This window comes from Neofelis nebulosa, chromosome 3 (assembly GCF_028018385.1).
Source record: "Neofelis nebulosa isolate mNeoNeb1 chromosome 3, mNeoNeb1.pri, whole genome shotgun sequence".
In the NCBI taxonomy this organism is placed as follows: domain Eukaryota; kingdom Metazoa; phylum Chordata; class Mammalia; order Carnivora; family Felidae; genus Neofelis; species Neofelis nebulosa.
In genome coordinates, this window is record NC_080784.1 from 150253712 (window position 1) to 150268167 (window position 14456).

Sequence of the window (14456 nt, forward strand, 5' to 3'; positions counted from 1 at the left end):
CAGGGTATGAGACCCAAGTGCAAATAACAAAGATCATGAAGGAACACACAGGGAAGATTTATGGCTGTGTTTAGAAGTGACACACCACTTTTTGCTCTCATTCCATTGCCTTAAGTTAAGGCACATGGCCACACCTCATTGCAAGGTAGGTTGGAAATATAGCCCATCTGTATGTCCAGAAAGAAAAGGGAAATGGATTCTCTATGACACCCTAGAGTTTCTGCTATAATCTGAATTTCCTTGACATTTAAACTCTCTGCTCACTTTAAGAGTTCTCTAAGAGATTTGACACTCCTTTAAAATGACTCTTGAATAAATATTTCCATAAAAGTCCCCTTGACCTATATTCGTGCAGGATTTTCCTGTATATCTGTGAATTTCTTAAACCCATTATTTAATGATATAGTTGGGAACATGGGAGATATTCTGGAGACCCGACCATCTTGGTGTTGCTACATCCATATTGTTTGTAATTGACATTGCTGAATGACATCACAGTAGAACCTAACCCATGTGGAGAGGCACCTTCAGAAGGCTGCCATTATGAAGTAAACATTACCCAGCATTACTGTCAGAAAATTAAATAAAGAGTACTGAACAGAAACCAAAGTGAGATTATTTTTCATCCTTGTGAGTAGACTTAGCAAGCTCCTGTGTACTCAAGATAAGAGGAATGGTTATATACGTGGTGTTCTTTTTATATTAATGTTTTATCTTGGCTCAAGGTTTAATTTTATTTTCATTTAAACAATTGTCGAGATTTTAATTTGCATGTCTGTAAAGATGAGTGATTTACACTTTTTCTCTTGGGCTGCTCGTAACATAGAGGAGAAAGAGTAGATAAAATTGACTTGTAGTAAATGGCAGGAATATGTAGCTTGTCCTGACAACATAGATTTGTGGTCTCCCTCAGCAATGTTCATTAATCTAAGAATGGAAGCAGAGAAGGTAGACAGTGAGAGTTAGTGAAAACTAAATAAAAATGGAATGTTAGAAATTGTAAGCATTGTGTAAAGAATATGGATCTACCTGAGATGGAATCGTGACTCTGCCACTAATGAGCTGCTTGTTCTTAGCTAAGTTATTGTAACTCTCTGAGCCTCATTTCAAGAAGGAAAGCCCTAATGCATGTATTGTAGAGCAGTACACACACACACACACACACACACACACACGTACAGAGCTGATCCTTAAACAACATGGGTTTGAACTAAGATCCTCTTTTACATGGATTATTTGTAGTACAGTATTGTAAATGTATTTTCTTTATGATTTTCTTAAGAATATTTTCTTTTCCCTAGCTTACTTTATTGTAATAATACAGTGTATAATACATATACAAAATATGTTTTAATTATGTTGTCAGTAAGGCTTCTAGTCAACAGTAGACTATTAGTAGTTAATTTTGGGGGTAGTCAAAAGTTATATGTGGATTTTAGACTGAGTGGGGATTGATGTCCAAACCACCATGTTGTTTCTGGGTCAACTGTATATATATCAAATATGTTTTTATCCATCTTTTTGTATCTATATTTTGCAGTCAGTTTCAAACATATAATGGATTTATAATACTTGGTTGTTGGTGTTAAATGTTGTAGTCAATTTAGTAATAGCTCAGAAATATTCACTGATAACAGCATAATTTTTTCACCATTAGGATCCAGGAAGAGAATGGAAATGAGTAAGTTACAAATGGTAATCATATACTGAAGAATCAGGAGGACTTAAAGAGCCTAGCGATACTGAAAAGGATATTTAATAAAGGGAGAGGAAGGAAAATTTAGAAAGAAAGAAAAATGGACCAGAGAAGAGGTTCTAGAGTCCCAGATTTGAAATGAAGGAATTTTATGGGATGTCTGTATCTGAAGGGATGGTTTTCTGGTGATTGGCTAAAGAGCTTGTATCAGCACATTCCATTATGTCAATAGAGTTTCCATAATGAGCAAGTGCCTTTCTGTCTTGGGGTTTTCCCTTGAATCATAAACTAACTAAACCTGGCTCCTTCCTCACAATAGCACACACAACATTTGCTATAAAAAATGTTCTTCATCCCACTCACTATAAGTTACATGTCTCCAGTCAATTTTGCTTGCTGCCCTCAGCCACATCCAGATCCTTTTACTACTGTCCTTATTTAGCAAGTTTTTAAACAATTCCTCCTCTTTTACCAATACAATATTAGATAGCAGTCTGCTCTCTATTGACTGTATTCCCCTATTTCTTGTTTCTTATCTTTCTTTTGTATTTATGAGCATTCTTTTCAAGCAAATAAGCCATTTTTCTTTCACATAGAAAGGGAGTCCATACAGATAACTACATTTTACAAAGCATTGTAAAGAGTGATTGAAAGAGTAGCAGTGAGGGGGCCTCCACTGTCTATTGACCTTAAGGTTATAGGGTTAGAGTTGTGATTCAGAGAGCACAAAACTGCTCCTCTGCAACTGAACTGTCTTACACCCATGAAGCAGTAGTCAGCCACCTCATATACCTCCATTCTTGTTTGCCAGTAGCCCAAGCAGCCAAAAGATGGCTTTTGTCCTACTTCTGCCTTCAAAATCTCATGTAAATGTTTTCCCACTGGATTGTATCCAATCACATTCAGAATACCAGCTCTGTCTTGGAAATATAATTCTTAATTTTTCCTTTTCTAACATATAAGAAGTTGCATATAAATTACTGGAACTGAAGACAAACAGCAATAAAACATATTAAATACACTCCTCATGTCTTTATGGCTTTTTGTTGTTGTTGTTATCTAGCTTAGATTATATAGTCCACTTCTATAATCTTTTTCTTGATGCTGTCATAGACCATGTCCATGTTCAGTGCTCAGAAACCTTGATTTGACTTGATGGCACAGTAAGAAATAAAAAATGGAAGATATGTTAAATAACTCGTTCAGCAAGTACTTTCTTAAAAGGCATTACAGTGGACATTTCAGTGGTGATGCACCTCTCCCCATGCACACCAGTTTAAAGTCAGTTATGGGTTCTGTGATTTGGTAGATATTTCAGTCTACATTGGCTGTTGAACTTCCAAAATTTGGGTATGCCTATATAAGGAAGAAGGTAAGTGCCAGGAAGCCACTTAATGCATTTTCTTGATCTCTATCTATTGTTTTTTTGCTTGTTCACATATTTGATAATAATACAAAGTGGAAGTATAGTTAGCCAAGTCTGAGTTGTCATTATACCCAATTTGTAAACTTACACTGGCCTTTGCAGTATAGCTTAGCTCATATATAACCTAATTCCTTGAATAGTTCCTCTTTCTCATCTTTTTTTTCTGTCATTCTTCCCTGGCAAAATTGGGATCCTAGTTAAACTCAGTCCTCCCATTTATTCTGCCCTTGCATATAACCTGTCTGCTCAGTATCTATACTTGGAAGTTGTAGGCAGATTATTAAAGGATGTGCTCCTCAAGATTTCCATCCTCTAGTTATTTAACCAAATACTAATCTAGGTACATCTGCAAAAGGACTTTTCAGGTGTTACTAAAATATATATCTTTAAACATAGAGCTTATCCTGGATCATTTTGGTAGGCTGAATATAATCATGTGAGCTCTTAGAAAGTAGAAAAAAATTGTCTGGGAAGAGTCAGAGAGATGTGGCAGGAGTTGAGACAAAAGAGATATGTAGGAGAGATGAATGAACCTTGAAACATTCTCCCCTAGAGCCTCCAAAAGGAATGCAGCTTTGCCAGTAACTTTGACTTCAGCCTTGTGAGACTCCAGGCAGAGAACCCAGTTGAGCCTTGTTATTTTGTAGACTTCTAGTCTGTAGAACAGTGTGATATTGCATTTGCATTATGCATTTTTGTTGTTTTGAGATGCTGTTTGTGATAATAATGTTATTGCAGCAATAAAAAATAATACAGAAGTTGGAGATATCAAGCTTAACATATCCAGTGCCGAACCATGATATTCCAAATCTTTAAACTATGATTCCTCTCTAATCTTACCTCTCTCACTGAATGACACCATTATTCACATGCTTGCTTGGGCTCAAAATATCATAGTTATTTATAGATTATTTCTTTTCCTTTAAAACCCAGGTCCAAAAACATAAGAGACTCTTAAATATGGAGAACAAACAAAGGGTTACTGGAGGAGTTGCGGGAAGGAGGATGGGCTAAATGGGTAAGGGGCATTAAGGAATCTACTCCTGAAATCATTGTTGCACTATATGTTAACTAACTTGGATGTAAATTAAAAAAAAAAAAATTAAAATAAAAAAGTAAAATCCAGGTCCAACACTTCATAAAATACTTTTGAATGTATATATTTTTTTAGCTGTTTCTATGTCTGACCACTTCTCCCCTTCTTCATTGATCCCGCCCTAGTCTAAGCCACCATGTTTCCCACCAGGATTCTTGAAATAGCCTCTACTATTGTTCTCCTTACAGTATGGTACTCAGCAGACAGATAAAGTTTTGAAAATGCTTATTGGAACATGTTGTTCCTTTATGTAAAGCTCCAATGACCTCTCATACATTTAGGATAAAATTCTGATCCTAGGTCCTTTATGATGTTGTCTATCTCTGCCCTTTTGGTAGTATTTCCTTTCAACTCTCTTCCTTTCTCACTAAGTGCGAGCCACATTAGCATTCTTCTGGTTCTCTTGCACAAAAAATTCACTGTTGCTTCAGACTTTTACATGTTGGATCCCTTCTGCCTTCAGTACACTTTCTTTAGATCTTTGAATACTTAACATTCTTGGAGTCTTTGCTTAAATACTACTTTATCAGAGAGGTTCTTTCTGATTATCTCAGATAAAACGAACTATCAATACCACTTTGTATCTTTTTACCTTTCTTTCTTGTTTTTCAAAGCACTTCTCATTTCTTACATATACATGTATTTACTTTTTTTTTTTTTTTGGTCGTATTTGAATGGAAGCTCCAGGAAGGTAGTGACTTTGACAGCTTTCCTTATTGCTGATTACTTAACTACTGAAAGAGATTCTGTATCACAGTAGATTCTCAAGAACTACTGTGGGATTAAAGATAAAATTAAGCACATATAAACAAATTAATGCTTAAAATAGCTATCTTTGAGAAATTTTGATTCATGTGATTGTTGACAATGTAAGTAGTTGTTTTTTGAAAAGAAAATGACTTTAAAAGTCAAAAATGTATGAGAGATATAGTGTTCATGATATAATTAGGCCATTTCTGAAATAGTCATAATACTTTTGATTAAAACCTTAACTAATAGTTGGAAGCAATGGAAACTTTGGAGTCTCAGCCATCAGCCTTTCATTATTGATTTCTGAAACCATCATCTACCTGTTCCTTAACTTGGAAAATGATTTTTCATATCATATTCCAAGACTTGTGCCCCATAGTTCACTTAGGTATTTTGGTTTGCTAGAAAGGCATTTTTACTCCGGAATTGAGCAGATAATATGAAAGCTTATTTATAATTAATGATCTTGTGGTACTCAGGAATATTTCAGGGAGAATGCTGTGGGGAGAGCTAAGATTGTTTGAATATCTACTAATATGTTATTTTGTGTTTTGTAGTTGTATGATGGGTCGTGGTACTCAAGAGAGCATCTTGTTGCCTAATCTTACAGCTCTGTCACTCTAAGTACAAGTCCAGATATCTCACTGTATTTTCCCCTAATTACCTCTTTACCTTCATGTTACAAGGCCAGGCTTCTGGCAGTACTAATCTTCTTTGGGCGGAAAAGGGGGGACAGACCCAGGGTGCACATGACTACACTGGAGGTTTCATATTGTTGCTCAACTCTTTATTTTCACTTTGTTGTCATAATGTTTATGTGGGTTGTTTTATAGTTTCTTTCTAAGATTATTCCTCCCAAAGGTTAGAGCTTATGGAATATCTCATTCTCATCCAAAAATTGAAATGAGTCTATCTAAAAAGGTCTTGAGACTTGTCTTTTGGGAAGTAGAAGTGGTAGTTGTCTCTTGGGGAAGAGGAGCTGTCGTTGTCTCTTGGGGAGTAGATGTGGTTGTTGTCTCTTGGGGAGGAGAAGCTGTTGTTGTCTCTTGGGGGGTAGAAGCTATAGTAGTCTCTTGGGGGGTAGAAGCTATAGTAGTCTCTTGGGGGGTAGAAGCTATAGTAGTCTCTTGGGGGGTAGAAGCTATAGTAGTCTCTTGGGGAGTAGAAGCAGTTGTTGTCTCTTGGAGGGTAAAAACTATAGTAGTCTCTTGGGGAGTAGAAACAGTCGTTGTCTCTTGGGGAGGAGAAGTGGTAGTTGTTTCTTGGGGAGTAGAAGCAGTTGTTGTCTCTTGGGGAGTAGAAGCAATAGTAGTGTCTTGGGGAGTAGAAGTGGTTGTCTCTTGGGGAGGAGAAGTGGTAGTTGTTTCTTGGGGAGGAGAAGCTGTCATTGTCTCTTGGGGAGTAGAAGCGATAGTAGTCTCTTGGGGAGTAGAAGTGGCCTTTGTCTCTTGGGGAGGAGAAGCTGTCATGGGAGTGGCAGAGTCCGTTTGGGAGGTAGTGGGGTCAGTTGTGGTTGCAGCGGAACCTGTTGTTGTAGTAGTTTGTATTTGGGGTGTGAGGACAAAAGGATACATTAGAGGGAATCTAGGGATGAATGGAAATCGAATTAGATAACGTCTTTGTTGGAAAGCTGGATATGGATAACCTGGGCCATTGGGGAATAAAGGAGGAGGTGGTGGAATTCTCCCGGGGCCAAAAAACTGAGGAGGGGGTGGTGGAATTCTCCCGGGGCCATAAGGTGGAGGAAGGCGTGGAGCAAATCCTGGACCAAAAGGAAACCGTAGAGGAGGAGGAAGCAGTGGCCTAGGTGGATATTGTCTCCTGGGACCTCTGTGACTCTCACCAGGCTGTGGGAAAACAGAAGTGAACAATTTTTAATTAGGTATTTCTAGGTTAAGCATAAGAATGTATACTCTCTGTGGCAGGCAGAATTCTAAGATGACTTCCAAGATTCCTGCCCCCTGCTGGCATATACTGGCATAACCTTATCGGGTGAGTCCTTTCTTTTTTTTTTAAAAAAATTTTTTTTTTTCAACGTTTTTTATTTATTTTTGGGACAGAGAGAGACAGAGCATGAACGGGGGAGGGGCAGAGAGAGAGGGAGACACAGAATCGGAAACAGGCTCCAGGCTCCGAGCCATCGGCCCAGAGCCTGACGCGGGGCTCGAACTCACAGACCGCGAGATCGTGACCTGGCTGAAGTCGGACGCTTAACCGACTGCGCCACCCAGGCGCCCCGGGTGAGTCCTTTCAAAATGGGTTCTGCAGGTCAGACAAATTCAGACATTTGAAACTGCGGTGCTCTTCTATTGGCTTTGAAGCAAAAAAACTGTGTTGTGGAGAGGACCACATGGAAGTAGATGGTAGTAGCGGGCCCTGTGGCTCATAGCCTGCAAAAAAGTAAGGACCTCAGTCCTATAAACAAGGGACTGAATTCTGCCCACAGCCACCCAAATTGGAAAAGAGGTCCCTGAGCTCCAGGAAAGAATACAGTCCTGACAATACCTTTTCAGTCCTGGGAGACCCTGAGCAGAAAATTCAACCAAGCCAAGGCCAGAGTCTGACCAAAGGAACTGTGGGATAATAAATGCATTTTTTTCCAAAGCTACTAGTTTGTGGTAATTTGTTATTTAGCAATAGAAAACTCTTACATACACATCTAACTTACACAGTCTGAAAGTTTGTCTCAGAGAAAGGGAAGAGTTCTCTTTCACCCTCTGAATGCCTAGGCTCTTAAATGAAAGCTGAGGTAGGTTTGATGGGGAAAAAGATCGTGAGTAAAATCATATCCTATGTTTTTGGTAGGGCCTGTGATTGGAATCAATTCCAAATGAGGAAAATGTCTCTTTATATCTCATTCAAGCGTTTGGGATTATTTCAGTCTTCGAACACTAATAAACAGTGAAACACATTATTGAGCACTTATTTTGTGCGGTACACTAAAGTAGGAGCTGTGGGCATGCAGACATGCCTTTTGTAAGTCTACAGACCAAGTGGTTACAGTACAAGACAGTACAAAATGGCCCAAATGGAAGCAGAATGATAGTCCGTCGAGTGTAATGCCAGGGTTTGAATTCTGCCCCTGCTACTTAGAGATTGTGTGAATGTTGGAATCCTTTTTGAGACTCTCTTTCCTCATCTGAAAAATGATGTTCATAATAGTACCCAACACCTACCTTTTGTTTTTTTTTTTAATGGTAGTCACGTTTATTTTTGAGTATTGAGATTATGGGTAGTTTTAAATTCATTTTTGTAGCTTTGTAAAGTTTAGAAACACTTTTACAACTTATGATCAGAATTTTTCCCTTTTTTAATGTGGGATGTTTCAGAAACCCCCCTCCCATGCCAAATTCAAGTTTGAGACAACTTTGAGGTTGTCTGAGATTTGAAGTGGGTGAGATGTCTCAGATTTGAGTCAGATTTGTTGTGAAATATTACCTGTAAAGTGCTTCGGGCGAAGGCTGGCCCAGATACTGTGCTCAATAAATGTTACATACTACTATTTGTTATGTTAACACTAGTACAGTGGTTGCAGTTTTTGGAAGTAAAAGTAGTTGAAAAATAGTGTGGGAAACAAATACATTAGAGATTTAGAGCGATTGGTTTAGGAAAGATTAAGGATCATTGAACCGAGAAGGCAGACTTTGAAAGGAAGTCAAAATAACAAAAAATGGGGAGAGAGCGTGCCGAATGGAGTGCACATATGCCTGTTCTGTAGCGTAAGAATGCACAAGTCCTGTTCTGCTGAGGACTTGTGTCAGACACAGGTGTCTGCATTTCCCTCGTTCTGTTCTTAGGTCCTCCATGTATTTGTTCATGTGGCATTTTGCCCTTGCAAATTCTAAACTTTACGATTATTTTGTCTTCTGAATCATCTGTCTCCCTGATTCCCAATTACAGGTTTTTGAGCAGTGGCAGCAGATGTCAGAGGTACTGAGCCATCACCCATTTATAGTGCCTTAGCACTGCCCTGTGATCTTTTCAAGCATCTCAGGTTAACTGAACCTTATTCCCCAGAGGCCTATAATTTTCTTTTTTTTTTTTTTTTTTCAACGTTTTTTATTTATTTTTGGGACAGAGAGAGACAGAGCATGAACGGGGGAGGGGCAGAGAGAGAGGGAGACACAGAATCAGAAACAGGCTCCAGGCTCCGAGCCATCAGCCCAGAGCCTGACGCGGGGCTCGAACTCACGGACCGCGAGATCGTGACCTGGCTGAAGTCGGACGCTTAACCGACTGCGCCACCCAGGCGCCCCATGGCCTATAATTTTCTAAGTTTATGCCAATTTTATTGAAGTTCTCTACCTCTTCCTGACCCTCAGTCACCCCACCAGGATGATTTTCCTTCTACTACAAAATAATGCAAGCAATTAGAAATGAACTTCACCAATATACTGGCCACACAACAACAAAGTTATTAAAATCTACATATTTCCTTTTTCTTTATAAGTATTTTCTCAGAGCTCTGTCAATTTTCCCCTTTCTTCCCCCTGCACTTTAATATGTGTCTTTTAACTGACTTCTTTTCCTTAGGAAACAACTATCATTTATGTTCAATTTACCTTTTTAAAGAGTCTACTTTCAACCATGAATTCCCTTATTGCTATCACTGTCTTTTCACCTCTTTCCTTTACAACAAAGCTATGTATTTGGAGTTAATTTCTTGTATTAGTTTAAGAACAATCCAGCTAAGACATGGATACTTTGAATCTAAATTTATTTATATTTTAATGGGATTAAGAGTAGTCCCTTTGTCAGATTTGCTTTGAGGATTAAGTGGGATAATGTCTGTAAAGCATTGGGAAAATTACCTACAGCAGAATGAGGACCCAATATTACTACTTACCCTGCTATATGAAAAGGATATTCTACTCTGCGTTTCTGTATTTTGGCAATTATTAACCATGATGAATCTCATGCAATTAAGTTGGTGAAAGGCCTATTTCTATTTAAACTGCTTATGCTAGGGGAGTGAGGAGAGAGACATCTTGATGACCTGTGTGGCTCACTTTCTCCCCCCTTGTAGAAGTGGGAAAGGAGAAGGTTCAGCAGGTCTGTTAGATTAGTAAAGAACAGACTGAGACCGGTGCTGAGTGCCAAAGACGGCTCCTTCCTTTTGTAGAAGACCTCTATCTGATTAAGGAAATTTCCTTCAATCCTGTTTGCTAAGAGAGTTTTTAAAATAATGAATGAATGTTAAATTTTACTAAAGAATTTTTATACAATAAAAATAAACTACTTACGCTAAACTGCTTGTATTATTGGAACTCTCAAGTTTATTTTGCAAAAAAAAAAAATCATTGTTACATAATCAAAGCCTAATCCTTTAAAATAACGTGTGTTTCTCTTATATTCTGAGGACATGAAAATATTGAAAGTCAGCTTTAGGTTGGGGTCAGTAAGGCATAATATAACTTTTAAATATGTCAGTATGTTTTATTGGTTTATCAAAAATTATGTCATATTTATAATGCACTTACATGGTCAAGGTCAGACTACCTGAATGACCTATTTAATTGCCTCCTTTTGTTCAAGTTTCTGAGAGTAGATGGAAGAAGCATTGTTTCATGTTTCATAATGATATGTTTATGTTGTCTGCTTTGTAGAAATCCTAGTTTTCTGAAAAAAAAAAACACCAAAACTCTTTTTTTCCCATTTGATGTTAGATTTTACAGTTCTTTGGTAGAAATTACTATGGAATTAATCTCTTCCCAAACTGGAGTTAATCTATCCCTGTTTTGAAGTTATCATTTTAATATTTAAAAAGACAAAAACCTGTGGCTTTTTAAAAAAAATCTCTTGCAACTTTGAATGTTTAGTAACTTCTGTGGTGCTTAACCCAGTCCTTTATACATGGTAGGTGTTATATAAACATCGGTAGCCCCTGAGTCCATGGCAAAATGCATATTCCCAGGTCCTACTCTCAGACACTCTTATTCTTTTGGGATAAGGTCTGGAATACTCTGTTTTTAATAAATGAGTCAAATAACTTTGATTTAGATGACACATGAACCCCATGTTGAGAAAAACTGCTCTAAGTATCTCATTTTATAGATAAAGAAATAGTTCCAATAACATGTTCAAAGATATTCAGATAATGTCTTTAAGTATATAGGATCAAAAATCTGCAATAAATTTGCTTTACCTACTTGTGAAATTGCATATATATGCAGGAACCCATATTTATACATGTCTGTATAATGCAGTCTGATATTATGGATCTAAATTATCCAACATGGTAGCCCTGAGCCATGTGTGGCTATTTAAATTAGATTAGATTTTATTGTTTTTAAAAAAATGTTTACTTACTTATTTTGAAAGAGAGAGAGAGAGAGAGAGAGAGAGAGATTGAGAGAGAAGAGAAAGAGCCTGAACAGGGCAGGAGCAGAGAGAGAAGGAGAGAAAGAATCCCAAGCATTGGGGTGCCTGGGTGGCTCAGTTGGTTAAGTGGCCAACTTCGGCTCAGGTCATGATCTCACGGTCCGTGAGTTTGAGCCCCGCATCGGGCTCTGTGCTGACAGCTCAGAGCCTGGAGGCTGTTTGAGATTCTGTGTTTCCCTCTCTCTGACCCTCCCCCGTTCATGCTCTGTCTCTCTCTGTCTCAAAAATAAATAAACATTAAAAAAAAAAAAAAAAAAAAAAGAATCCAAGCAGATTTCACACTGTCAGAGCAGAGCCTGACGCGGGGCTCAACCTAACAAACCACAAGATCATGACCTAAGCTGAAATCAAGAGTTGGTCACTTAATTGACTGAACAACCCAGATTCCCTAAATTAAATTAGATTTTAAATTTAAATTTAAATTAAAGCCTTAGAACAGTGTTTCATCAATCATTGATAGCTACTTACATATAAGGAAGGGTAACATTATTAATGTGAAAAGAAATCCGAAGTGATAATTGTGAGAGAAATATGAAGATGTGATTAAGGAGACTTACCAAGAAACATGCTGCAAGAGCCAGAAGGCCTGTGATCAGGCACAGTGGTTTCATCTTTATGATTACCTCTGAAAGTAAGCGCAATGAATGGCTGATCAGCATTGCTGTAAAAAAGTACTCTTTGGGATGTATTCCAACTCTTTGTTTATGATGTAGTACAGGATAGTATGGTAGTATTTTAAGAAATTTGCCTAAATGTTATTTTGGAGCAATATTGGTAGGTTTTATAACATTGAACTATAAAACGGTGGAATTAGTTTTTGCTTTTGACTTGTAAATGGACACTGGAGGTAATGGCAAAGAGTTATTCTTAAAAGTGTTCTACTTATTGGAAGCCTTTATGACATAAGGTTTTTGCTTTCAGAAATAACTACTTTGAAATGGTACTTATTTGATTTGAACATCTTGGTATTATTAAATAATGGTTACATTACTTTATAGATTTCTGCAGACTTGTATTTGAGCTATTGATGTTTTCTCTAGATCATGTTTTAAATTAAATTTCTTGGAACACCTAGAAAATAAGGAAAGGAAAAAAATTACCCGGGTAGACATAGTTTAAAGAAAAATTGTCACATAATATTTTTAACAATATTCTACTAAGTTATTTTGCCCTATCATGAGCAATCTCTAATTCCAAAAATTCATATACAAAGACCAGGGTAGAAAAAAGAGAGGTGTCCAGGTATTTTACTGTCAATAGGTTCTAAATTTAGAATATATTGCAAGGACATGATAGCCTGAGTTCTGGGAAAGTAACTTTATGCACCTTTGTGCAGACTGGTTTTTCTGACAGTCAATTCTGACCATCAATTAAATGTGTTAGCTGAACAGTCTTAGTCTTAAAAGAATCCTAGGGACAAAATTTCAGTGAATATTTAATTACAGGTACATATGGTTATTTCTTTAAGCATCCTTTTTTCTATGACACATTTTAATAAAAAGTTTAAAAAAAGCAAAGGCAAAACCAATAATAAAAATATACTGTAGAACAGTTCTCTCAGAGTTATATCTGATAGTATTCTGGTCATTATGAAGCACAAAAGTGTTAAGGTACATTATGGGAAAAAGTTGATTGATTGTGTAAATGGATGGACTTGTCCCACGTGCCTAGCATGAATGCTTTATTGTGACATACAGAATTTCTCAAAATTCAATGCATTTTATGGCTTATCAGATTTCATATAAGTATATATTATTCCTTTGGTGAAAATCAATGTTCTATAAGAATCCCATCAAAATGATACCTTTGAAAGTCTGAGAAAAATTTGGTATTCAAAGTAAGAGTTCTTCAATTCATATTTCCACGTACCTACCGTTGTATGAGGATCCTTCTTAGTAGGGCTGATTAATCTGCTGGTCAAAATTATTCCTGCCAATTAGGTGACAAATGAAGGTGAGAAAGAACAAGAAATCTCAGCTCTTATATATATTGCAGTAGATTTCTAGTGATGATAAAGGAAAGGCTAGTTAGAAGATAAAATAACTTGTGGGTTGATGTTCTTTAAACAGAAGATAGGAAAGTCGTTGTTGACAATTTTGCAATCTTTTTCTGCATGTTTTTTTTTCATTTCTGAGGTGCTTTGACCCATTCAATAATTGGTGTTTCCTGAGGAAACATGTCATACAATGAGTCACAATGTCTTTTTGTCTAATGAAATAACTTGGAGTTTGTGGTGCACTATTGCCTATTGTCTCTTTATTTTAAAGAACAAGTGTAGCTGTTCTATTTCAAATAATTTTAATGGGTCATCTTTTGTTACATGTTACTATCACCATATTTCCTATTTTATCTAAGAGCTAACTACATTATGTGAGAAATAAAAAAAATCATAATTTTAAAATTGAACTCTAACACAGTCTAGACACATTTTGGAGGAAAAAAAACAGAATTAGAATTAGAAGTCATTATTAAATAGATGTTACCAAATATCACATACAAGTATCTGGCCAGTTATGGACAGGGTATATCAAATATATTGCTTGACTGTTTTGACCACTGTGCTATATCTTGTTGGTTTCATATTTCTATTCTTCTTTCAGTTGAAATAATGAAATTGTATTACTGTTTTATACTTGGACATTTGTACGTATCTGGTCCTATATATTCTTTTTCCAATTTATACAGCAATGGCTTAATTTAGTAAATGTTTTTTAAAGATGAGAAAAATGAATTCTTGGATTAAGATTTGATCTAGATTGGAAAATAGCAAGAAAAAAATCTAGTGGTGAAAGGAAAATAGTCAAGATTCATGCAGTTTTTCAATCTTAAATTTATTTTAATTTTCTGTGTCTGTAATTATGTCAATATATTTATATAAAAGATCCTTAAGTGGAAATTTTTTAGGGCATTTCCTTTTTCTAATGAAGAACTATAACAGTGGTCTGAGATTGTCTTTAAAAAAGTCACATTGGTACTTGCTATTACTAACTTGAGAAATTAAACAAAAATATGATGCCATGAAGTTTTTGATTATGTGGAAAATTATACAGAGAGAGTTTTACTTTGAGATGGATATCTATGGGAAAGGCACAGCTTTATATTTTTGA

At 36.6% G+C, this 14456-nt stretch overlaps 1 protein-coding gene and 1 long non-coding RNA gene across 7 annotated transcripts in view; one reads left to right on the top strand and one right to left on the bottom strand.

Moving 5' to 3' along the window:
- Positions 1-540: 540 nt before the first annotated feature.
- The window catches only part of LOC131507499 (uncharacterized), a 132145-nt gene continuing 118229 nt past the window's right edge, over positions 541-14456 (top strand). For 5 of the 6 annotated variants that reach the window (XR_009259529.1, XR_009259526.1, XR_009259531.1 and 2 more), the window contains exon 1: positions 548-630. This is a non-coding gene — a long non-coding RNA (uncharacterized LOC131507499). Of the gene's footprint in view, positions 631-14456 lie in introns of all 6 variants that reach the window. The other variant, XR_009259528.1, reaches the window with a different exon arrangement.
- Positions 5741-13410, bottom strand: LOC131507496 (integumentary mucin A.1-like). The gene is made up of 3 exons (XM_058722352.1): positions 13223-13410; positions 11907-11974; positions 5741-6815 (listed from the first exon to the last, which is right to left on the bottom strand). The coding sequence occupies exons 2-3, from the start codon at positions 11958-11960 to the stop codon at positions 5856-5858; spliced, it is 1014 nt and encodes a 337-aa protein (XP_058578335.1). The 5' UTR covers positions 11961-11974; positions 13223-13410; the 3' UTR covers positions 5741-5855.

Bases quoted from the DNA above. Each gene is read 5' to 3' on its own strand.
- LOC131507496 (XM_058722352.1), bottom strand. From the start codon at position 11,960: ATGAAACCACTGTGCCTGATCACAGGCCTTCTGGCTCTTGCAGCATGT. The intron at 6,816-11,906 runs GTAAGTCTCCTT...GTTTTCCCACAG, and splicing joins CTCTTGCAGCATGTTTCTTG to CCTGGTGAGAGTCACAGAGG.